The sequence below is a fragment of the Styela clava genome, chromosome 8 (genome assembly GCF_964204865.1).
Source record: "Styela clava chromosome 8, kaStyClav1.hap1.2, whole genome shotgun sequence".
NCBI classification, from domain to species: domain Eukaryota; kingdom Metazoa; phylum Chordata; class Ascidiacea; order Stolidobranchia; family Styelidae; genus Styela; species Styela clava.
Window position 1 is genome coordinate 9,148,359 of NC_135257.1, and position 26,335 is coordinate 9,174,693.

The 26,335-nt window shown below is 32.9% G+C and overlaps 2 protein-coding genes across 5 annotated transcripts in view; both read right to left on the minus strand.

Moving 5' to 3' along the window:
- Window positions 1–232: 232 nt before the first annotated feature.
- Window positions 233–4,008, minus strand: LOC120346498 (amine sulfotransferase-like). Of its 2 annotated transcripts, none has more exons than XM_078115494.1 (7): window positions 2,099–4,008; window positions 1,765–1,878; window positions 1,562–1,671; window positions 1,180–1,315; window positions 905–1,020; window positions 664–823; window positions 233–584 (listed from the first exon to the last, which is right to left on the minus strand). In XM_078115494.1, the coding sequence occupies exons 1-7, from the start codon at window positions 2,331–2,333 to the stop codon at window positions 475–477; spliced, it is 981 nt and encodes a 326-aa protein (XP_077971620.1). In that variant the 5' UTR covers window positions 2,334–4,008; the 3' UTR covers window positions 233–474. The 2 variants fall into 2 exon arrangements, with proteins under 2 accessions (XP_077971620.1, XP_039272198.2); XM_039416264.2 differs by having other exon boundaries at window positions 2,090–4,008.
- A 231-nt stretch (window positions 4,009–4,239) lies between these two features.
- Window positions 4,240–26,335, minus strand: part of LOC120346043 (rho-associated protein kinase 2-like) — a 37,326-nt gene continuing 15,230 nt past the window's right edge. Inside the window, exons 13-32 of one of the 3 annotated variants that reach the window (XM_039415677.2) lie at window positions 25,478–25,669; window positions 24,543–24,699; window positions 24,070–24,176; window positions 22,763–22,910; window positions 22,182–22,342; window positions 21,196–21,318; window positions 20,716–20,847; window positions 19,923–20,026; window positions 19,203–19,386; window positions 16,666–16,759; window positions 15,853–16,013; window positions 15,468–15,596; window positions 15,219–15,381; window positions 14,279–14,441; window positions 13,230–13,308; window positions 12,384–12,582; window positions 12,194–12,253; window positions 11,904–12,039; window positions 10,961–11,050; window positions 4,240–7,264 (exon numbers count right to left, since the gene is read on the minus strand). In XM_039415677.2, coding sequence (XP_039271611.2) covers window positions 7,261–7,264; window positions 10,961–11,050; window positions 11,904–12,039; window positions 12,194–12,253; window positions 12,384–12,582; window positions 13,230–13,308; window positions 14,279–14,441; window positions 15,219–15,381; window positions 15,468–15,596; window positions 15,853–16,013; window positions 16,666–16,759; window positions 19,203–19,386; window positions 19,923–20,026; window positions 20,716–20,847; window positions 21,196–21,318; window positions 22,182–22,342; window positions 22,763–22,910; window positions 24,070–24,176; window positions 24,543–24,699; window positions 25,478–25,669 — 2,586 coding nt within the window. In that variant the 3' untranslated portion in view covers window positions 4,240–7,260. The other 2 variants (XM_078115493.1, XM_039415676.2) reach the window with 2 other exon arrangements.

A 26,335-nucleotide genomic window follows, 5' to 3' on the forward strand; every position in this document is an offset into this window, starting at 1 on the left:
CACGCGCCGCCACTGAATTTTAGTATCAATCAACCGGTTACTCCAATTTAAAAGCGGGTGATTCAGTAGAGATAAAGGGCCCTTTTTATATCAACCAGGCGTTTCATTGTTTTTTTGTATGCTTTTAGAACTCATGCCCAATCCCCCTCCCCCCCCCCCTCCCTTACCATGCCAACAAATTCGATGAACTCGAGTCCATTATGTATTCGTTATATTTTATCGATGCCAAATTGATCAAACAATTCATGCACACGAGAGAAAGAATGAAACTGCGGAGACGGGGAATTTTTTTAAAGGGAAAAGTATGCAAACGAAATCGCAATGAAATCAATCTGGCACCTACTATTGTGGCCGGTTTCGGTTGCCACGAGGCAAGGCAATATATTATATTTGTGTTATAACTATTGTAAATATTTTGACAACACAAAATTAAAAATGATAATAGTGACTTCTGCTTCATTTTAATTATCTTCATTATTCATATGTAAACTTGATATCCACGTGGCCCAATTTATCTTGTATGAGTTTGTCTATCATCGTCGACTGATCTTTGGTAAAATTTTCTTTCCAGGAACCAACATGACCTGGAGGAAAGATTGATACACATTGCAAAATTAGTGTCATGCTTCACTTCATATGTTATTTTGTATAATATTTTCGGACCTTTTCGCATTATTCCCATTTTTTTCTCAAAATCGCCTTTTCCTTCTTTCGCAATTTTCATATTTTCAAACAATGTTGCTTGTGATATCTCATCAATTCGATCACTTGTTATCTCGATACCTAGAAAAACGGCCAAATTTTTCATCTCTTCTGCGGGACTCTGTAAGAGAATTGAATGAAATTAAATTTAGCATAACTATTATTCATTTGACGATATGGAATAATTTTAAGAAGCTTTTACCTTTCTCATGTTTTCGAAATGTAGAAAATAAACATTTTCCTCATCTTTATGTTTATACCATCCCAGTAAGTGTTCAGGGTACCATTCACCTGGTTTCGTAATAAGCGGATGCTTGCCTAAATATTAAAATAATGAAGAATAACGAGGCATTTGTTTTTTAGTTGAATAAGTAAGTCGAATCTGAGTTGATACGCGGCTGAATATACACGATTACAAAATCCCTTTAATATGAAAGCATTTTGATGAATTTATTACAAATTAAATCTGTGTTTTACCGGCAACGTAGTCGTTGAGGAACTGCGTCCAGTCGGTGCTTAAATCATCTTTAATTGATTTAAACGACGGATTAGCGTGGGCAAAATGAAACCATGATACGGCCTGATCTTTCGGGTTTCTCTCGACGACTACAATCTGGAAATTGAGAAAGACTGGGCTAGTTACAAAATTACTTTATTAACAAGCATAAAAATAACTCCATACCCAACGAAATACCAAAAAGTATACAAAGATATTGGTCAGATATTCGAAATGAGTTATGGTAACAAAAATCGTAACGATTATTTTCCAACTTCTAGTGTATCCATATCGAGAAGTTTATAGTCCACGGCAGGAAATGCCGTAAGCAACATATGACGTGCGGCATAAATTGAGACTAACCTTCGCATTTGCTTTTCTGATCTTTTCCAAGTTTACAAGTTCAACTGGCAAGTGGGAGCCAAACAATTTTCTCGGAAATGGCAAGTGTTCGTATAGTTCCAATTTTTTATCTAAAAATAAATAGGAAAAATAAAAACAAAGTGGTAATATACAAATCTTGATTTTTAAGCGAATAACAATATCAAGTTTCGTCCTATACTTACGAAGCCCGATTTCAATGTGAGTCAAAGGTGGAGGTAGAGCTTGGGATAAAGCGTAGAGTTCTTTCTCATCACCGTATAACATCTGATTTAATATTTCGATCGTCCAATGCGACCCTAAAAATGGAGTCAAATATTTTTTCAAAGCTGTACGTCATAAGACCGGATGAATGTGAATTTTGGTATATACGTATCCAAGCAAGATATAAATAAAACTAAACTGCATATTTGGAAACACTTTAATCCCACCCCCCATAGTAGGCTAATAGTTAATAAACCCCATTTAATTAACATATATATATATATCACGATATATATTAATACATACATGCCTCACCTGTTCTTGGGAAAGACATGACAAAAACTGAACCTTCTTCGACTTTCATTTCTTCGTACGCTCTCTTGATCGTTTCGGCTTCAAAGAATGGGGGTAACAAGTATCCTTTATATTCAGTTGATTTGTGCTTCGAGAAATCATAATTTGGGTTTTGCCATACTTGCATTATTTCCCCAGCGAATTCACCCCAAATTGCTTTATTCTCGTCCGATAAAGATGATATCCACTTATCCATATTATTTCGAAACTATTGTAAACGGTAGCAACATCGAATGATTTAGTCCTATCCAGTAAGAGGCGTTACGGCCTAAATTAGCCCATAGCTGTGCTGTTTTTGAAATCGTTATGACTAATTTCTATATTTCTGGACGACTTATTAAGGACGACTAAGATTTTATTCTCACCCAAGTTTGAGCTGAATATTCAATAAAATTCGCCTTGCTACGAAGCCCCTAAAATTAGCATGCAAAGTTAACCAAGCAAAACGGTGGATACGAACCATTTGCAAAACATAAGAGTGAAAAATCTACAGTAAATTTTTTTCTCGATTATACACGACGCTAACATGGGCCGTAACAAATGAAATTTCCTGGCTAGTCTAGGTAGAATTGTAGACAATATCGATATCGTATTCCAAGATTTGCAAGGTCGTCACAGGCCCTAGTCAGCTTTATACATGATATGATGGTTACATGATACCCATACAAATAGCCACGCGCAATTTGTAGAACGACGTACATCCAAAATTGCACCCAATTTTTGATAATAGTCGTTACATTTGGTATGAAATATTTTATCATGTGCGAATAGCAGGCAAATTAAATGGCTATCATATCTGGGACGGGAAGGCTCATGCGATATATATATATACTACTTGAGATGTAGCAAAGCATTTACTGAAATACCGGGAGGACAGTGCTGCACTGAAATAGATTGGGTTAATCGGTTGTGAAAAGCGATTTTCACAACAACAGTACACACATCTGAGTCTCATAACGTACGCCGCCGATTAAAATGATATATCGGGTCAATGGCAGAAATGAAGTTCGAATCTCACGGGTAGCTTCTTGGGAGAATGAATTTCCGGATCTGTAAGTTTCATATATACTTATACACGCCCATAAAATGTCATCAAATCCAGCGAGGAACATGCTTCAAATCAATAAGAAAAATTTCTTTCTATACTTATATAACCTCTCAGATACTTGTTCAGATATATATGCTCGTACAGAATTGAATTTTATCCCTATGGTCGGGATTTCCCCCTACAAAATATAAACAAACCATATAACACAACAGAGCTTTTTAACGCAACAGCAAAGTTCTTCTTTGATATATATATTTTAAACCCATTCCAGAATCTTGAATAATCAAAGACCAAGGTAATACGATACCAAGGAAGGATTCACATATTTATCCCGGGGGAGAGGAAAGCCGATAAGACGGCTTAATCATATGGCGAACCACGGCCCCTCGTCCGGTTACCTGTCCAGGTCGGGTATAGGATTAGTTAGTCAGTTATTTGTTTGTTTTCCGGAAGCCTGGACTTGATGGTGGAGGAAGCCGTAACCGACCAGCGGTTACGTGAACCACCCTACGGCGGCGAGGAGTCCAGCAATCCTCTCGCACGTGATCATCCCCGCATGGGATTCGAACCAGCGAACCCACGAAGGGTAATCAGAGATGCGGTGGCGAGCGTATTCCCAACGCTTAGCACAATGCGCCACACCGCCGAGCCAACCAGGGGGAATGCGGTTGTGTTCACCAAATATCATTTCAACGCATCTGCGATAGAGAACTAATTTGACATGGACTGGACAGTGGTTCGTCATACGATTAAAGTGTCATTCCGGCATTCCTCTTCGAGACAGTAATGAAAAGCCTAACCTAAACAACGAGTAATTTACAGGGACATAAATATTTCACATTGAAGATTGATTTAAGATGAGAAACACTAATTGTTTTTGTTCACTCGACTATGGTCTTCAAATCTTCCTCTATATTCCGAAAAGAGAAGGATACTGAACAGACTAATAAACAATCAGACAAAATTCACCATCTGTCATTTCACGGACAGCATAATGTTATATTTATGCGGAATAGCATGCCGATTCGCTGTTTCAAATATTCCGAGCGTCATCATCAATATCATTATACTTTATTACAATAATAATAGGAAGTAGAATAGTAATAAAAGAAAAAAGTAGTAATCATAACAATAACAACAAAACAGTCGGCCAAGGAATCAGAAATATCTTGTTTTAACTTCACGCTTTTTTAAGGACTTCTAGGATATTTTCGGTGACTTATGGCCTTCTTTACATTCGCAATATTACTCGAATGCATATGGCAGTTTTTTTAAAACAAATTGTGCTCTAACGAAGAATATGTAATGTGGACTTTATAAAATGAGTCAATGTTACACATTTTGTTTCAGGCTACTATGAGGAAAAAATGAGCCAAAATTTGAGATAGAAGGTATAAAAAGATCACATCGCTCGGTGCATTCCATAATGTATTCATTACTGAACAATTTAATAATGCAAATATATTTGGCGAAGCCTTTTATTATAGCCAATTTTTGCTTTAATAAGAGTCAGAATCCATCTAAAAGTTCATCTTATAAGGTTTAAATAGTGTATAGTGTTACCATTTTTAGAGTTGTTTCCAATATCATTTTACCTGCTTAAACAGAGATACAGAAGCATGGTATTTCACAAAATACTCAAACTTCTATTCCTCAGTTTAGGCCATATTAATGTATTTTTTAACCTTGTACTAAATATATCAAATGAAGCATTGCCAGTAGTTTGGTATTTTTCATCCAATAGCATTTGTACTCATTGTGATATGAACACATTTAATTAACGAACAAAAAGGATGGTCATCTATTCTTGTTAGGGTCAGAGACTACATTTTACCAATCGGCATGTGTTTACATATTTAAATATATTCTACCTGACAAGATAATGTTCAAGATTATGTATCACCCGATAAGTATGAAGTTCAATATCATACAGCCATAACAAAAGGTTTGATCTTTATAAATGTTTCAGTAGGATCTTCAATGATATTTTAAAAGCCCCGTGGAAATATTATATTGCTCAGAACTAAGATATATAGTATTCTGATTGCCATGTTTGTGCTACAAAAAAATGACCAGAATACGAACAATAAAATTGCTCCACGACCATTTCAAAACTTTATAACATTCATTTTATAACATGAAATCACTCAATAAAACTTAAATAATAGGATATGAGAAACGGTTAATTTGGTTGTCAATGCAAGAAAAGCTCAATTTGTTTTAGAATCTTTTTTCTTTTAATTATTTTCACACTTCTGAAAAAATTTGATTTAAATATATTTAAGGCACATAAAAATTCAAAACAATATATACGATCTTACCAAAGAGAATTCAAAATTTACAATCAAATCACAAAATTACAAGTTTTTCTTTTAAATATAGCTATATCTGGATATTCCAACTCCATTTATTATTGCTGGTGCCTCCTAATTGGAACATTAAGTCTAGACATAGACAAATACCTCAGCGAAGAAGCATACAATTTGCTCAATAGTGAACACCATAAGGAGAATAATATTTCAGACTGCATTGTGGCCATTACGTTCTTTTGTCCGTATAAAAATCATGCAAGGAAATTTTTCTCAAGTAAAAAAATCAAATTGTTCTAGATCATCTTTCTCCACTGATGCAGACACAACATAGATATCATTAAAAAAGGATAAAAAGTTACTAGAAAACCGTGGTAATGTAGTAATAATAATCACAATGCTGACGAATTGAATGAAGTCCTAATGCCCAACGAATAAAATCTCGGGTCATTAAGAGCACATTCATAATCAAGACACATACGGAATCAAATAAAACAATTTTTCGATTATCAAAAATTTTCAATCTTCTAGCAGCTGACTTAATCAATGATACAATAGAACCAGAGACGTATCCAGAGTAATATTATTAGAAGACAGAACTTGTATTTTTAATATTTTAATATCATAGGTCGAATCTAGAAACATCGCTCCCATTATAGCAATAATACTTGGTTAAAGGTACATAGCCAAAATAAAAGCATGAGACAATAATATCACATACACAAGTCCTTTTCTATTTGAAACTTCTGGATACGTACCTGGATATTAATATGATGATTGCTGATCGCACATACATGTAGGGGAGTTATGATTTGTTGCTGATAATCAATTTATACAGATCAGAAAAACAAAAAAAAAGAAATGATGCCACTTAATATTACCTCTAATTAAAACAAAACTACTTGTTGATAACACAGGGCCTAACATGGGCCATACTTAAAATGAGTCATCAACATACAAGTCAGGTTTGTTTTATGGTTGACAAACACCATAACTGGGATTTTTATAAAACCGGTTAAATAGTAATAAGAGTATTTGGCAACAAGTAACAATCTCCGGGAAACAACAAAATGATCAACTCATCGATTTATGAAATAATCACTGGTAATATAAAAACTCCTCCCTCCTATTGGAAAATATTGAGTTTTCTCCATAACATTAAAAATCTCCAAAAAATTGAAAGTGAGGCATATGATGATGGTTCAAGTTTTGAAGTAGATAACCAATAAATTGATATTGATGAGTTTCATAAATCATGGTATTGTTATGAAAGGGATATACTAATTGATTCAAATATTTAATAAAGGCTTTAATTACTCATTGTAACGCAATAAACGACATCCTTTTTTGCATGCAATCAGTAATTGGACATGTAAAACTGAAAATTTTGCACCTCTGAAAAGAGATCAATATTCAAACATGGTTTGCAAGTTGAGACACTATGAAATCTTATACTTGAAATTACAGTTGCCAGAAAAACAACTTTTTATGTTAAACATGGGCAAGCATTTCATGTAAATTTTAACCAAAAGACAATCTTTCCACTTCCAGAACTTGAATCTTTAGATACAACATCACACAAAAACCTCCTAGTATAGCTTACAAGTACATCATTGTTCTAGTCTGAAGATGTCTTCACATGAGAGGTTCCATTTGATGTTTGAGAGTTGATATGAAATTCAGGATACAAATGGAATATTTGTGGAATACATGCCTTCCTAGACAGTATGTTTCTTTTCGTGATGACGGTACGTTGACTGACACCGTTAACTAATGAAAAATATTGATAATGGAACAAAAATAAGAGAAAAGAAAAACACAAAAAACCGTGTATATATTTAACTTGAAAGCAAAAAATGACCGGTTAACGATAAAATCGCAACGATGAATCGAAGTAAAAGATAATATTGTCATGTGATCATATTTTTCCATTGTGACAGATCACATAGTACAGCGAAAAGCGATATTACATCAAGTTATAAAAAGTCGTATAATTTTGCGTTAAGTACCATAGCGGCAGGATGAGTAAAACATGGCGCAAAGTCAACAGTTGTAAATACAATTTAGACTGTAAATCACAATTGACTTTGAAATTTGGGTTTGAAATCTGAAACATTATATTTTATAACAATATATCAGCATGGCATAATGGATAGGCAGTGAATTTTCAATAAAATGATTGTAAGAGTTGTAAGTACAAACTGCTTTGAAAAGTAAGAATGCTTGTCATAAGACAAAAAATTCCAATATGGATGCTAAGGCAGGTTTACCAATGAAAACCTTGTAAAAATTTGTGAATTAATTTTCAATTCAGTCATCATAAATGTTTTCGAATTGTCCCTATAAATAGAACAAAATTTACTGTGAATTCAAAATTTACTGTAACAAAATTTACTGTGAATTGAATAAAAAAAAATTGGCATTTCTGATTGAATAATATATATAAAGCATATATCAGCATATGCTGAAATTTTGACCAATTTGATTGGCATATTTAATATTGAATAGAAATATATATTGGAATTCTGTAATCACATTCAAATATCTAAGTCTCTAGTATTAAAATTTCTCTCGCATGCAAATCATTTATAATTGCTGAATGTATCTGAATGATGAATCGTGATGTACTACAAAGTATATTCTAAAAAACGTTGATGACTATTCACACAATGGTAATACAAAAGACAATGCAGAATCTTGATAGTAAACACGTGTTAAACTTAATTAAAGCACTCAAAACAATGAGAAACAAATCTAAATAAATCACACGATGATATAAAAAAGTACATGGAATATGCAGTGGCAATCATTTGAAAATTAGGATATTTTTGACATATATCACAGGAACTATCATTAATGCTACCAATACAATGTCCCCATGTGTCATAAAATTGGCACGATTTCGAGGTATCCATTTAATACCCAACCTACTAACACATATTTATATATAAAATATTTTCAACATATAGCTATGTACTAGCTAATCACTATTTAAATATTATCCATTATACATTATTTATTTGTTTTCGCTGATTTTTGACCGTTTGAGTTTTTTCTTTTTTGTTCTTCTACTTCTGGTTGGATATCGAGTTGCCCCGTTACATACAGTTGTCCGGCTGCCACGCTCATTGGTCTTCCGCTTTCCGACCTACGAAGAATACCAAAACCTTTTTTCGATTTGGTTCCAGATTCACTTGGGCTCATTGACTTTCTTTCTTCATAATGCGACTTTCTGTTTAACTTCTTTTGTAGTTTATTTTTATCTTTATCTTTTCTTCGAAAAAGTCCCCCTTTTGATTCCCCACCGCTAGACGTTGTCGGAGTGTCGAGAAGACCAGAGGAGTCTTTCGTCTTGGACCGATCAGACGAGCTTCGTTTAAGACCACTGCCCGTGGAGCTGGTACTCCCAGATGGTGATTTATCTGCTGTGGCAGGGCTGAGCTTCAAAGCCACTTTTTCTAAAACTTCTCCAGCCCATCCAGGTACTTCTAGGGACGTTGAGCTCTCAACAGACATCCGGCTTGGACTTGCTTTACCACTGCTACAAGATGTTTAAATACATATGCTTGAGCCAATAATAGCAATTGTAGTGGGTTCAAGGATGACAAATGGTAACACTAACAGTATTCAAAATTATTTACTCCATGCCAAAAATGATTCATTTTTCACATGGTTTCGATAGTATTTATGGATTTTATATCTAATTGCATGCTATATTTAAACTAACAGTAAAGTATATTTTAGGAGAAAAAATCTAAAAAGGCTGACTACAGCAGTGGCAAAATCAACATTTTGGTACTGGTAATACCATAGTGTGGTAATACTAATACCATAGTAAAGCGGTTCCCAAAAGATGCGCCGTGACAAGTTGCCAAGTGCGCCACGGAAATTACCAGAATTATCATAACTAAAATATGACTGAATATTTTGCACATTGTATTCATTAAAAATGTTTTATTGTTTCTTATTTTAAATGCTGTGCATAATGAATCAATAAATTCATTTTATCTTTCTATGTCGTTTACTTTGTGTTACGTAGTGTCCTCCTCAATTGTTACGTAACTACTTGTTGGAATTTCGCAAGCTGCCGTTTATTTATCTGCTGAACCGATTTAATCGAACAAAGCGTTCCAAAGGAAAATCGGACAGAGATAAGAAAGAAGAGTTTTTTTGTCCTTCCTTCTTAGACCTACATGTATACAAACTTTAAAATGCATAAAGTATACAATAAAGATCACAATACTGGGTTTTATTTAAAAGCAGCATTGCGCCGTGAGATTTTTTCCCTGATAATTTAGCGCAGCAAGAACAAAAAGTTTGGGAACCGCTGCCATAGTGTATTCACATGAAGTAAAATGACAAAAGTTGGAAAAGTGTAAAAATGAATAGCAACCTGATTTTTTGTTATAAAAGTGTTGTTTTACCATAATGCAAAATGATTAAAAAAACTGAATTAAAACTATAATGAGGATGCTAAAATAATAACTATTTAAACAATTAAGAAACTTATATCAAATAGTGAGTGATGCCATAATAAAACATATCACAAACCAACAAATTCCTTAACCAACATAAACCAATGAAGAAAATATTTTTCAAGTTCATAATCAGTTTATACCATATACCTTAATTTAACCATTCCTGAAGGACAATTTTATGAAACATTCGAAAATTTTTTGTTTCTTGTAGAAGTGTTGGTATGGGTAAAAGTATAATATAGGAGTAATTTACTGCCCCATCCCCTCAAAAATTTTCTAGTACATTAGTTGCTCGGTTTCATCCATACAAGGTTCATACGTGAAGGTTCATACACTTGTTATTGGAATTTCTATGCAAAAAATTTATTCCCCATAACTTCCAATTTTTTATATGTAGATATAGTCTCAAACAGTGTTGGGAGGATTGAGTCATTTACTCGACTCAAGTCAGAGAGTGTTCATCAAAGACTCAAAGTGACTCCAGTTATCAAATTGAATAACTCGACTTTGGAATCTGCTACTCAGATCATAATTGATCCATCATTAGAATAGAAAATAGTCAAAGAGAACATTAAATATTAAAAACATGCAAAAAAGTCATGACATAAAACTAAAAATTTGACATTTAAAAAATAGGAAAACATGTAGTGCAAAAGTTAAAAACCATCGTTTAGGAAAACATAATAAAATAAAGTGAAATGTACAAATGAAAAACAAATTTTCATCGCATAAAATAACAAATACCAAAATAAATGTTACACAAATTTTCCAAATAAAACCCCCGTGAAATTGTAAAAAAATAACAAATTAAATGGATCCATGCCATGCTGATATATTCTATTTTGGAAATAAAACAGGAGAAACTATTAAGTACTGCAATGATTATTCAAGCAAAAACCATGGAAAATCAACCTTTCAGAATAGATTATTTAGAAGATCAAGCTGGAAGATCAAGATATGGTGAAGTATTGCAAAAATAAAATCTTACCTCTGTGGAGCTTGTGAACGATCTGAAGGTCCCTTGCTGCTTGATTTACGTGCAGGTGGATATCTCATCGATGCCACACGAGGTGAATTTCTATTAATAAATTTAGGTCTAATGAATAAAACAGTACCGTATTTCTCTTTGCATAATATGCAGGCTCATTTTGGCACATTTTCGAGTGAATTTGATTTTGAAAGGCGAATAAAAACGAATAGGTCTTTAAAATATTACCTTTTTTTAAAATTGTGTGAAAACATGGGTGCTTACATCGACAATTTGAAAATTGAAAAAATATTCTTTTGGATTGTGCAAAATCACTGGTACTTCATCATTATTTTGGTATGTTGTAATAAGCTACCTCTATCAACTGACATCTGTCCCGGGGATAAGACTATATAATGCTTCCAGCATTTGAGTTGTTATATTTCCAATTGAGAACTTGTGACCACGCTTTTAACAGACTTGTATAAAAGTATTTGTAGCATACATGAAAATTTTTATGAATTCATAGAGAAATTGCATTACAGTTTAGAACAGGGCTCTTCAAACAGGCCCATTTGCGTCACGGTAAGTGTTCAAATAAGGGTCGCTCAATCAGTAAAATCTTTTCCAACATTAGTTCATTTTGAAATAATAATTCATTCAATAATTCAATGATTAAATATTGAAGATTAGTAACCTCCCATCATCAATATATAGCCAAGATTTGTGCGAAAATATGCAAGCACGTCGGTCTTATTAAAAGTTTTTTTATTATTTTTTCTCAATAATCTCTCTGTATTACTATATTTCAATTTATTTTGATATCAGTTCCTGAGGGTCGGTAGCGAAAAAATTTGGTTGTGCCAAGTGGCTGCCAAAAAAGTTTGAAAAACACTGGTTTAGCGCAAAATATTGTCAAAAACACAAACATAACATATACAAAAGTAACCAGGTCCATATTTACCTTCCAACAGAATTGTCAATAGGGGCTGGCGGATGTGCTGGCAATTTTTTTGCGAGTGACGTGACCCACATTTTTTGGTCTTCTGGTGACTGGGCTCTGATTAACAGATCTTTTGCGGAGTTAATGTCAAAGTTCACTGAAAAAAGCACATATGGAACATTAGCAAAATGTTACAAAATAAATCAACAAATAAGTTGAATTCAGTTCTAACTTGATATTAAGTTTTGTAAATTTAGCAGTTGGGCTAACTTTTTAAAAACGGCATAGTTTTTTCATTAAAAATGTGTTACCTCTGCATGGTGGTATCTGCTCTTGACTAAGATGTTCTTTATGGCATTTTGTTCGGCAACCTGAACAATAAAAAGTTCTTTATATCACAGCAAAAAATAAATGTTCAGATTATAGTCTGTAGTTGATTCATGTACTTCATATACAGATTATCAAATCTATAATTACAAATTTCAATACTACTTTACATACGTTGACATTCTACTGCGGCTGGCGGTTTGAACATATGCCACAATGGTTTAGGGCACACTTCGCAGTTGGTTGGTAAATGGTACATGATTGGAATAAACTCATGTCCCTTATGTGACATCTCCCCATGTTTTCCTTCTGCTTCAATTGCAGGCAGTGCAGGATCGTCACGTCCCCTTTCTCCTTCATTTGCGTACAATACCTAGAAAAATCGAGATAATGAGAAAAATGTCACATATAAAAGCAAAGATAATTGGAATATGATTTTTCCTAATTAAGAGCATTTTTAAATATATATAAACTTGTTATTTCATTATAATGAATAAAGAAGAGAGCGAGGTTAAAATATACGAATAATGAGGTTGAATGACTGCCGCAAGTGAGCGAAGTGAGGATGTGTTCGGAATGTAATATGCATCATAATATCAGCAAAATTTGGTGTGAAATATCTGACCCCATGGGGTCAAAATTTTGAAAAGAAAATGAAGTCTTTTAGCGACTTTAATTCTTAATTTACTGAAAATTTAAAATTGATTTGTGCATTATTTGCTCAAAAATAATTTTGTTGCAAAACTTACGCCAACAACTACGCCAACAATTAGGCAAATTGATCCATGGTACCCCAAAAACTATTTTCATTTTTATAACACATTATAGAAGGGTTCACTGGAATGTAAATACATTTGTCCTGAAGTCTGGTGTAGCTCTGTTTACAATTCATTCAACATTAATTTTGGGAATGTTTTTAGAAGTTAATTCCTATTATATTTTATCCTCAAAAATATCAGACCGATAATGCCTGTTACATCATTATAAGACTAATAAATAAACAAAGAAAGATCAGTGTACCTGAAAAGTTTTCGGAATATCTTCTGGTTTGGCCCTCATTGCTTCTGCCTGAGTAACAGGACGAACATAAAACAGTTTTCTGAAATGAGAGTATTCGCAAGTTTTATATAAAATAATATGAAAAGTAATTATAACAGAAATACAGAAAAAAAAGTAATTTCAAACAAAATTTGGTTGTTATAATCAATCCGTATTTGGATTCAAAATATGACCTTTAGATCAGGGTTTTATCACCACTGCTTTAACCCTCTTTTTCCGCTGGTTACAATCGACTTTTTGTACCATTTTATAATATGTAATGACTAGTTAACCAAACGTGCCAGGAACACCCCCAATATCTCTTTGAAAAGCCTATTTTCGCGTGTTCCTACTAAAACGCGCCCAGATGACGTTTCCGCAAACTGTTCGACCTTACGCCGGTAAGAAGAGAGAAATTTCAAAAAATTTTGAGAGAGCGTTTCACACTCTCATCGCTCCGATGAACACGTGGTACAAAGAAACAAGATTTAAGCGCTCTGCTCAAAGAGCATTACGTCACCTTTGCAGAAAAACCAGACTCAGCTTCGCAAGCGAAGCGAAACGCAAAATATTCAATGATATGTAAGAGCATGTTCACGATAGTTGTCTGGAATCTTTGTTTGTTTATTATGTGCGCGAAATTGTTTCCCGCTCGATCAAATGACTTATCTTTGAAGTAATGACAAATACTTTCGTGTATCTCTAAGCTTTGAAATACCTACACAAATAAAATTCACCTAGTAGTAAACTAAAAAATTTACAAAAAAAAAATTTTGACGGATCAAGCACGTATCATAGTTGGAAGCCAAAAATGATTTTAGTTAGTGCGGGAATACCTCACAAAACATGAACATAAACGTAAAATAGTCCGAAAATAACTATTATTGTCATATTATGACCAAGGATGGTAGTACGAATATATATATCATTAGGAAAAAGAGAGTTAAAACATGTTGGACATGTTTAGAACAAGTCTTTGTGATATGCACATAGAATGTCAACTTTATCTTATTTTAAGTGAATAAACTTACTCAAGATCCAGAACTAAGCTTGGATTTGATTCGTTTTTATCTTGTTCTGAATCATAGAAGAGAATTTTCTTCCTACTGACAACAACATACTGACGTTTCCAATATCCATGACGTTTGATATTCGATTTGTTTGGTATGGAAAGCCATCCTTGAAGTCTGGTATCTGAGAAAAAAAGGGGTGGGTTAATATTTTGTTGATACAAGAACTCTGAATTATGTAAATGATTCCAATTTACTTCCCTGGAAAACTATTTACAAAAAGGTATGATAACTATAAACTCAGATAAAGACAAAAACATGCAAAACAGTTTTGATTCAACGAATACAAAATGATAAATTATAGATCCTAATTTTTTAGACGGAATTGTGTTCCTAAAATCAGAAAATGCAAATATGGCTTTAGAACGTAGGCTATGCCTAGTCAAATATTTAATGCACTATAGTATGAATATGCTAGATCAAGGGTGTGCAACATTTTTTTGACGGTGGGCTTCAGACATCTAGCTGGGCCACACAAAAAATTAGTTTTTCCATGTACACAACAAGGTGAAAAATTATCAACAATCAGAGTGTCACCAGAAAGGCAAGAGAATACGGCTATCGCTTCGCCTTCCAGTAATAAAGATAGATAATGCAATTTATTATATTAGATCAAACATTGCATTTAGCATCTCTAGTCAACTAGTGAAAAGTATTGGATAGAAGTCCGTAAACCCTATCTGAGTCACAAGTCGAATGATAAGTTATCCAAGTCACAGGACGAGCCAATCACTGAATAAGGTCTGACTGGTGGTTAGTTGATGGCAAGTCCAAGTCATTTAAACTCTCGAGTGATGAATAGTGACTCGGATCCATCACAAGTCGAGTCGATGACTCTTCAATACTGCTAGTAACTGGAAACATTAGATATAAAACGAAGCTAAAATATATAAATTCTTACCATGAACTCCATCACCATCTCCATCAATAACACTCAATGTTCCACTTCCAATACTTTGTGCCTGTAATTGTTGAAGTTGTGTTCTCAACATTTCAATATCAGAATCTTTACTATCAAGTGCCATTTGAAGATCATTACATCGAGCTGATTCTTCTGCAAGACTCTGAAAAAAAACAAAGCATTGATGATGTATTTCAGTGGTGGAAAAACTGATACAGTAAATTGATTATACAAAATAAATAATCTCACCGCTTGTAGCTCGGTAATATTTTGTTGATATTTATAAGATTGACTTCCCCATTTTTCTTTCTCTTGTTGAAGTTCAGCTTGCAATCTACGGCATTCTTTCTCTTTCTTTCTAAATGTGTCCTGAGATATCTACAAAAAAAAAGAAGAAAATTGGTAATAGATGAAGATAAATTACACTTTTCAAGATAAAAGGCTGTAATTTTTGAAGACCACAAACATCAAATATTGTAATATTTTTCCAAAAGCTTTAAAACCTGGCATCAATTCTGATGGCAGCCAAACGGTCATGTCCTGAAGTGGCGCCGAAACAGGGGCATCCAATAGTGTATTTCCAGAAAATCTATTTTGATTATAACTAACAAGATTTATCTTGTATCTTTTTTACCTTATTTTTCCCTTTAGGATTAGCCATATCCTTTCTGTTCATAACTTCAGCAAGCTTATTCACAGCCTGCATTTTCTTTTGCTTTTCAAGATCAAGTTCTTTCTTCATTGTAACAGCAGATTTCTTGGAATCTTCCAGTTCTGTCTGTACTTTCTCCAAGTCTGTTAAACATAAAGTATTATTTGATAATAATGAGATTTTTATTCTTTTCTTTTCTTAAGGTATAAATACCTTAAAGTCTTCATAATAGTAACAAAAATCAATAGAGTGGACCTTGAGCACTCCCATTAAGTATTGTCACAATTTTACTCTACTAAAATACTATCTAGACAAGCCATCGCTAGAATGTAGAAGACTAGAACCCAAAGAAAACCAGTTTGCCTTACAGCCAACCCAATCAAGTATATCCCTAGAACTAGATGAAGGCGTCACTACTAGGCTCTAGTGCGGTGGCGGGCAATTACTTTCCTGAGTGTTCAGTTACAGATAATGGACTGGGTTACAAGAATGATGTCTCAACATGCAACTATTTATAAAAAAAAATTTATTTACAAATAACCGGCATAACAGCACATGTACAACAGCAGATAGTGTGTACCAAGTGGCACAATGATTAATAAGACTGACGTGGCCTCCTGCATGTGTCCAAAGGCTTATTTAAATCAGGCCCTCACAAATACGAAGACAGTCTTTTGATAAAAAATCCAATGAACGACTTCAATTCTTCTAATGGTGAGTACTCAATTTAAATACAAACAGCATACAAATGAGGCAGGTGATAATTTAGGATTGAAAGTCATCATCTCTACCCACCTTCTTTAACTCTTCTCTGTTTCTTCTTAAGATCGTCCAATTCTTGATCTCGCTTTTCAATAATTGACTTACTTGCCTCCAAATCTTCTTCCATCTGTATAAAAGTTGAACCGTCAGTAAAAAAATGGCATAAGTGAAGTGAATTTTCATGACAACTCATTTTTAGGGCTTAGGGATTTTCAAGCATCATTCGTGATCCTTTTGAGAGTAATATTTCAAGTTCTCAATCAAGCAGAGTATAGGTTGACTTGGCAACTTGTTTGAGGCTATCATATAATTATGAACCCATCCTCCAAATTCATTTTATAGAAGGCTACTAATACTATAAAATGCGCAAAATTTGACTCATTAGCATAGTTTTTTCTGGACATAGGTGTGACAACAGATTTAAACTGCCAACATCAAACCATTACTCCCCTAAGTTATTTGCATCATACGATTGGTTGACCAGCATTTACATGGACTAAATTCAAGAGCATTTCGACATTTTCAATTTCCTGCTTCAATATGTTTTAAAACTAAAAATCAGGAGTCCTACCTTCATTAATCAATTATAATACTATATAATTATTCAAGCCAAATGTAAATTACAGTAGAAAAGCTTACCAGTAGTGTAAAAAACATGAAAACCAAAAAATTAAAAAGCAGCAAAACCAAATAAATATATATCTACGGCATTATTAATCTCTGCAAACAGCTACTGGCAAGGCAAGCAAGTGTGAGGTGGCGTTCGATAGGAAGGATTGATTATTGGAGAAGTTAATAAAGAGAGAACAAAAAATCAACACACACACAAAAAAGAACATTGTTATTGAAGAAAATAAAATGTACAATTTGCAGTACTTATTATGCAGAATATATTAAACCCTCTCTAATTATATTATTTTGTTTAAAATCCATAACAATACACATATAAAGTAAATGACAATTTAAGTTATACAAAGAGTTTTATTTCAATGTTAAGAGAAGATTTTATTTTTGACTCTATACAACATTTGCAACAATCTAAAAAAAGTTGCTCTCGATTTTCCAAGAGAACCAGCTCCCCTCAGCCCAAAGAAGACCGCAAAAGATTTCCGCTAAAACCACCGGTTAAATTTAATATTTTAAGATTGGAACAATACTACAGCAGACACTGATAGTAATTGAAATAAAAATCTAAATCCAGGGTTGGGATAAACTAAAAAAGAATCAGGATCAGTGATTACAATCATTGTTATTTTAGCGTGTTCAACTATGTCTATATGTCACTTTCAAGTTCTCACACGCATGTTAGAATTAGTTTAGTGATAATATTATAAAAATATTTTGCACTTTAAAATGTTTAGAATGATCCAAAACTACCAAAATATTGGAAGTGATTATTATCAAGAGTGTTCATTTGAAAAACTGCTGTGAATGAGCGTGTTTCTAATACTGATATTCATAAAAAGTGTTGTATTTAGTTAATTAAAACAGCAATAATATGAAAGTATATTGCAATACAGCTTTCTAAAGTAAAATACCATCATTAGAGAGGGAATTGTAGTCGATAAGTGCACTCATTCATTTACTGAGTAGTAGGAAAACAAAATGTTCAGTAGAACCTATTTAAAAATATGATTAAAAAAATACAAAAAATAAATTTAGAATGAACAAAGAGTTCGGTGTTTTAGAGGAACTCGGATGGTAGTACCGGTATGTACTTTGCCAGTTCAAAAAAAAATAATGATTTTTGTTGAATTATATGGAGTAAAAATTCTGATTGGCTAATATCATTCAGTTTAATCAAAATCTAAATGAATTGCTAAAGAAATTTCTGAAATACTTGACTAATTTGATGTGAACATCCCTAACAGAAGCATGAATTGCAATTTGCATATAAGTTATCTAAAAATTTCGAATTGTGTCTTAACGTTAGTTATGAAGTAGATTTGGTATTGTAATTAAACAAACTACAAATTTTAGACAGAGCGTGCTGAATCAGCTAAATGATAAATATTAGTAGTGAAACAAACCAGCCTTTGAATTATTTTAGCGTAAGAACAACAGCAAAAAGATTTTGAGCATTATTATCACAAAGTGTTGTTTGACGTAAAAAGCAGCACACGATAGGATTCTCTATCCTGCACTCACAAATGACATCTTATTATTGAAGACAGCACGCTCCTGTTTGATGACGCTTTCCGATTCCACCTTATCAAGCTGGAGTTGAACAATTTCTCGTTCGTAATGGATACGCCACTGGTCTTGTATAGCGCGATTGGCTTGCACGTTTTGCATTTGAATGACCAAACTTTCCCTGTGGTACAGGATTTCAGTAGATACAATTTAAGTTGGCAGCATGCATGAATATTCATTCTAATCAAGAGTTTTGACTTTCGTAGAATAAAAAATGATCAAAGAAAAAGAACAGAGATTTCAAGCATGGAGTAAATCAAGTATTCTGTAAAATCAAATGCTTTTCAGGCAAGAGGGCAGGAAAAGAGGGTTAAAACGGGCTCACAGCTTGCCAGCCGTGCAGCAGTAGCAGTTTTGAGATCGAACTGCCAACTCACAGCCAATATTTCGGCACTTTTCTCTTTCTCTGCATCCATTTTTTCTCTTGTATGACGAAGTTCAAACTCCAATTCGAGTTTTTGTTTTTCAATACTCGATTTTTCGCCTTCAATCACCTTTCTTGCTGCATACTCAGCGTCAAGCTTGAGTATTACTTCATCATACCTCATCTTATTTGATTCCCTTTTAGGATTTGGTTATGATAGAAGAATTAAAAATTTGGAATAAACGAAAGATACAAGTTACGTAACTTAACAATTTTAAAAGGGTTCTACATAGAAAAGTGAAGAAATCAAATCACATGATATATATTCATGGACCATGTTTAGATAAAAACTCTGTTTTAGAAATATCATTGACCTTGAGTGCTTAATTATGACTTTGAGAAAAATCTACTATTTAAACCCATATTTGGTTAGGAAAGAACTTCGATGAAAACTGACAATATGATGTCAAATTCGTACATATGATTTTGAAATCATTTACCACCCCAAGTTGAAACGTTCATACAATTGAATGGTTCACAACCTTCCAATTCAAATGAATATTATGACACTGAAAGAATGAAATTAGGAAATAGCTATTAATAATTTTTTTTGGTGATTCCGAAACTTTCCTTTACCTTGTGGTTTATTAATTTGGACAGATATGTATTTAAAAAATGTAACGAAAATTTGGCAAATACTGTAGAATTAACTAAAAAAAGGACAAAATTATACCTTTCATCTTTAATTTGTGAATAATCTCGAACAAGATCATCACATTTCTTCTCCAAATCCTCTTTGTCTTCTTTTAATTCTCGAACCTGAGTTTTGTATAAGGTCTGAAATTGAAAACAAAAAAAAAGGTCAGTATAGAAACATTATTATCGGATTCATGCCAGATGTGTTATTGATCAACCACTCTGTTTCAACATGCAGTAGCAAAAAAATAATGTTTGATACTAACTATTGAAGAACAGAAGATATAAAGAGTATATTTGATTATATTGTCTGATGATACCAAAGTATTTTAAAAATGGGTAATGAGTGGGAAAATGAGGCAATCGTTAGACAGGGACTACATATGAATGATCACCAGGCAATTAAGTCTTCTTTTGCACTTTGTCTCTAGCATTACTATTTAGATGAAAACAAGTTAAGACTTTATTGAGAAATAAAAAAGCAAAAAGGAACATTTAAATGATATATGCAACAACAAAAAGTGTGACAACAATATGAGTTACTCAAATTTGTGAGATAAAAGTTTATACATAATTTTTCATGTTGTGCAATGTATCCTAGCAATCATTCCTGCAATTCATTCAATTTTTTATATTCTTCATCAGCACAGTCTTTAAATATTTTTTTTGGTAATATTTCAGTAAATTATGACATAAATCCGCTCGTCATAGCAATATTGCAGAATACTACCATAATAATGTTTCAGAGTCTCTTTATTAATAATATAAATTGTGAGTTTCGTTAAATCAAAATTCTTTCCCCATTTTAAGTACTGGTACTTGAAACTTACAGAAAAGTATTGTTCAGCTTCTAGTTGATCTTGCAATTCTCTCATCTGTCCATCCATGTTTTGTTTTTGTTTCTTCATTTCTTGAATTCGCTTCTCGAGAGATTGCTTGTCATCTTGAAGGCTTGAGAGGTCCTGAAATTTTCAAAATTTGATATTGAAACCTTATAGAAAACTAGAATATTATGAGACATTAGATAAAGACATAAAACAGAGCGAGTTGAAAGCAATATATTTCTGACCCTTTAAAGCCATAATCAAAGTGAAGGTATGTATTTCCAACTGTACGATGTGTTGAAATCCCCCAAATGAGAATTTTGGTATACATAATAGTACAGTAGATCTTTGAATAATAACATAGGGCTTGCTGATCTGAATTCAGGAGGTGTAAATTTCGGATAGGCTTTATATCAAATTGGTCCAGAAAAAATACTTTTAACTCTCTTATAGATGCAAACAAACAACACAGATATCATTGATTACCTTATTCCAATTTTTTTCACTTGATCTCAATGTCTTCACTTCGGCATTCAAAGCACTGAGTTCATTTTGAAGACTATTCTTTTGAGCTGATTCTTGATTTTTGGAACTGAGAAGTTCAGACAACTGAAAAAATATATAAATATAATTATTAATAGAAATTAACAAGAGCATAACTCATGAAACAAACGAAAAGTTGATTCATTTTCAACAAAATTATTTTTCTCCTTTAAAGTTCTTTCCAAACAGCACACTTGTATTATTTCCTTATTACACTGAAGAAAATTGGGTACTCGCGTCATGCGTGTACCAGGTTGGGGTTAGACCATATTTTTTTCCGATTTTCCCTGTTTTAGTTCTATTACAAATTTACAAGTTCGGGGACTGTCTGTGTTAGCCAAGTGAATATACCCCTGCCCATAGGTTTCAGTCCCTTTACACAACTTGATGTAAAGTAGACAAAATTAGTTACCTCCATATTGGTACATACACTTCTGAAGTGCCGAAAATTGCACTTTGTTGTGATTCAGCTAGGAAAGGCCAAAACACATTCTAAATAATATATTCTCATACAAGATATCGAATATATTCTAAGCTTAGGTCATGTTGATTGATTTTTTTTAATTTTTACAGTTTTGAGAAATCAAACGAAGATTGTTATACTGCTAGACTTTAATTACTCCAAATGACATTTTATGAAATGAAAATATTCTAAATCCTTTTAGAATTTAATATATCAAATATAATATGCTAATTACTTTAAAATTTATTTAAATATTTGATTAGTTTTTGACATCCCTGGTACAAAGTAGTGCATAGTGTCCTAATAGCGTACTCCATTTATGGATCTCATGAGTGTGTGTCCACATATGCTCACCAAGAAAGAATCAGTATAGTATCACATCCATACTTTGTCGTTTGTACAAAGCGTAACTTGCTAGAGTAATCTTGTAAAAAAAAGTTCATTAAAATATAATAAATAAACTAACATCTTTCTCTTTCCTGTCTTTCAGTTTTGTTATTCTATCAAGATTCGATTTAGCATCAGTGAGATCAAATTCCATCATAGTGACTCGTTTCTTTAAATCAACAACTTCACGTTCTGATGCAACTCTGATTTTTTTCTCCTGAACAAGTTGTCCTTCAACAGCTGAAATTGAAGTAGATAGTGGTAATAGATAATCTATACAGACGTGAATAATAACTCCGAAATATCAAACCAATTCTTAAAATAAAATAAATTTGCAGAAGAAATTTTTATATTAATGAACTTCAGTCTCTAAGGAGAATTTGAGATGAATAATTTTATTATTCTTGCAGCTATTTTTTTATATTCGTTATAACACAATTACAACAAGCGGTATAAAGCAGTTACATAGTGTTTAAAATTGGATGGAACTCTAACCAGGTACACATACTACGTTCCGGTGTCCCCCATCTTGGTTCACATACTTCGGAAGTACCATTTTTTTCCCAAAATGTTCAACATTGGAAACTAGTTGATATTTAGTTTTCTCAAACTCTCAAGTAGCGTTACATATTTACAAATTTTGAAAAAATGAATAAATACCTTTCATTGCTTCAGATTTTGCTCCTTCAATAGAAGCATACTGATTATTCCTCAAGTCCAATGTTTTTCTAGATTTCGCATGTTCTTCTTGTTCTTTCTTCAATGACTCTTCAATTGTTTTATAATCAAACTGCAATCTTGTGTTATGCTGTATAGAGAAGTACATATTTATACACTATTTTAAAAGTGTTGATGATTGTAATCATACCCCAGAATCTCAGACATTCTGATTTGACTCATTTATTAAAACACCTATCATGTCGAAAATAGTAAAAACTCATTCGTACCTTAACCAATAAGGCTTCACTCATTTCCTATTTAATTTTAAAAAGTGTAATCTAGTATAATAATTCACTTTTACATAACCTTATTTTCAGTTGTGAAACACGTTCAAAAACAGCATGGCACTCAATATGAAAAATGGTAACAGATGATTATAGAATATCGCCGGATGAGAACAGAACAGGCCTAAATCACAATTTTGAGTTTCGAGATAAACGCAAAAATCGATTTAGAATTACGTTATTTTTGAATTTCTAGATATTCACACTTAGTAAAACCTGAGCTATGGTTATTTTAATGTGGATGTGAATATCTTTGTAATCAATATATTTTGGCACTTTCTTTCTGTTTTTTTTTACCCTCTAAAAAGGACTTTGGCCCATTCTGTTTTCAACAAGTTCTGAATTTTTTTTTTTTTTTTGAAAGGTAAAACAAGGTGACTTAGGCCTAAGTTGCACTGAACAAGTTCTTAGGGATGTAAGTTTCAGACATTTTATTTCTGATGTCCATGCCCATCATATTGGAACTTATGCCTATTCTGTTCTTAACTTCTACAATATATTATAGTCCTAAGTCCAGTGAAAATTTTTATTATTGAGAAAATTCAGAATTTCAAGACCACCCACCGGCTAAAAACCCCAAAATATTGAATGAAGTGAATTTCACAAAAATGACTCAGGCCCCTTCTGTTCTCATCCGGCGATATACACCCTACCAAATATATCTGGGCATCTGAATCTCAAATCAGTTTAGAAACCCCAAAAGAATCCATTTTCCCAATATTAAATATGAATTTTTCGATATTTGAATTACAAATATTACAAATACGGTATGCGATCTCTACCCTGTGCTAATTAATCAAAGCTTGAAGCAACATTCACCAAACCGTTTCAAATTAAGGGAGATTAATGATTGAAAATATTATGATTTCCTCATTTTTCCGATCTATATTTTCAAGCGCTAAAGTCCATGATTTGAACCCAAGGTATAATAATATTCAAATTATTAGTTAAAAAAAATTTCACCCTTTCCAATGTAGACATTTTATCATAAGCAGATCTCTTCTCATTTTCAACTTTAACTAGCTGCTGTTTGTGTATTTCAGATTCTTTCTGCAGGGCTTTCACATTATCTGGAAAGAGTACGATATTTATAATTGCAACAAGTAAAGTCAAGTTTCATTTTCCAACCAGTAAAATTATAAGCACACAAAATTGAAAAAAAAAAACGGAATTATTGTGCAAGGGCAAAGCAACAAAGGTATTTAGGTGTTTCTTTTGTAATGATAAAAAAAACATTACACTTTAAAACAAGCAAATTTTGCTGAAGGATAAATATTGTGATCATCCTGAAGTTATTGCAAACATCCATTTTACTTAAAACTAGAATTTAAAATTAAGAACCAACGAGTTTGAAATATATTTAAATGCATCGTTTCAAGAACGAAGAAACAACACAGATAGTCTCAAAATTCTGTTAGAAATTTATGTTAAATTACCTTCGAGATCTTTTATCCTGTGTTCGCCATGACTTTTTTCCTCAGATCTCATGCTTTCTAATCTCATCTTCTGTCTGTCCAATGTTTTATTCGTTTCTTCTAGTTTGGTCAGATTTTCTTTCAACTCTGCGCTTTTATTTTCCCAGAAAGTTATGTTCTGTAAGAATTGTTTAGATTAAAATAGGAAAAAAAAAAAAAATTTTACAACTTATATGCCAAATATAAAAACAACTCAAAGTGGGAGCAATCGAAGTCGTGTGCAACATCATTGACTGTGCATATTACACTATCTTAATAAGAATTATGCAGGTATACGAATCAAATAAATTAAAGTATAATTTAATTCAGTGTTCTTCAAACTTTTTTCATTGCGACCCACTTGGCAGGGCCAGATTTTTTCGGGACCCCCAGAAACTTTAACAAGACCGAAGTGCTTGCATAGCCTCGCACAAAAGATCGGTACTAGTTTCAAATCTTTCAAATTTAATCAATATTTTGTTTTAGCATAAGTTGGTGCCGAAAAAGATTTTTCACACAAAAAAGTGGAGACAGAAGGAAGAAGAGTAAATATTGATTGGTACTACAATCCCATATCGAACCCTTTCGCTACCCACCGGGGGTCGGGGGCCCTGGCTTGAAGAGCCCTGTCTTAATTGTTCATTTTCCAAGCTATTTTAGCAACATATGTGAAAGATTACAGGTTTGAATCCCAGCTAGTCCACCAAATGGCCGAGAAACTACTTTACCCTGTGTGTATCAAGTAGACAATATAATATCACCTAATCCAAATTGGCTGTTTTTCTGATGCCTTGTAGAGAGCGAAATTGCACTTTTTTCTCGATCTTTGACCCAAACAGAACTATTATGTTATAGTTTCATTATGTTCACAAAATCATTCTCTTACTTTGACTAAAAGCAACAATAAAAATTCAAACCTTTTTCAATTCTTGTTGTGATTTTCTCAATTTTGATACAGTATCATTTTCTGATTTTAATTTCATTGTGAGTTCTTCCACTTGTTTAGCAAGCATGTCGGTACGAGCACTGTTTTCAGCTTTCACTTTTTCACCTGCTCTCGAAATTGAATCTTCGAGTTGCTTTCTTGTATTGACAAGATCATGCTCGAGCTGAAGAAAACAAGAGCGATAAAAAATCTGACGATGAGAAAATGAGTCTGGCGCGAACAAAATTCTTTACATTAATTATAATGGTTTATGACTCTACTTTCTAATATATAAATAATACAAGCTAAGTAATGGACTAGCAATCAGCATGTTGGACCTATTGGACTTTGACTATGTTACGGTTGCAAAATGCAGATAGACGATTTTAGTTTGGACATCTTAGCTATCATATACATTAATACAGTGTTTCTCGAGCTATGGGTCGCGAGGCAAAACTTTTTCTTGAGTCGCCTGTTTTTGCGACAAAAATATTTTAAATGAATTTTTTTGTTTCATTTTATATTTGGTATTGTAGTATTGCTCAATCGTAATTTTGTGCAGGGTCTTATCTGCTTAAGTGAACCCACGCCCCGATTTCAAAAATTGCTAATGGCAAACAAGCGCAACTTACGAACAAGCGCAATTAACTTGTGTTGAAATGAATATTATGTACAAATGACTGTTTTGTAGTAGACATTTAATTTTGCGGCCATAAAAGCACTACATACCATCCAATATGCAAGAATATCCTTGGTTGGCGAGATTTTACAATTTTTTTTTTTAAATCTGGGTCGCTTGACAAAAAGGTTGGGAACCACTGCATTAATACATATATTAGTGGCTGCTTGA

Coding starts and splice junctions, on each gene's coding strand:
- LOC120346498 (XM_039416264.2), bottom strand. CDS start 2,333: ATGGATAAGTGGATATCATCTTTATCGGACGAGAATAAAGCAATTTGG. Junction 1,672..1,764: donor TCACATTGAAATCGGGCTTC/GTAAGTATAGGA, acceptor ATTTATTTTTAG/ATAAAAAATTGGAACTATAC. Junction 1,021..1,179: donor CCTCAACGACTACGTTGCCG/GTAAAACACAGA, acceptor TTTAATATTTAG/GCAAGCATCCGCTTATTACG.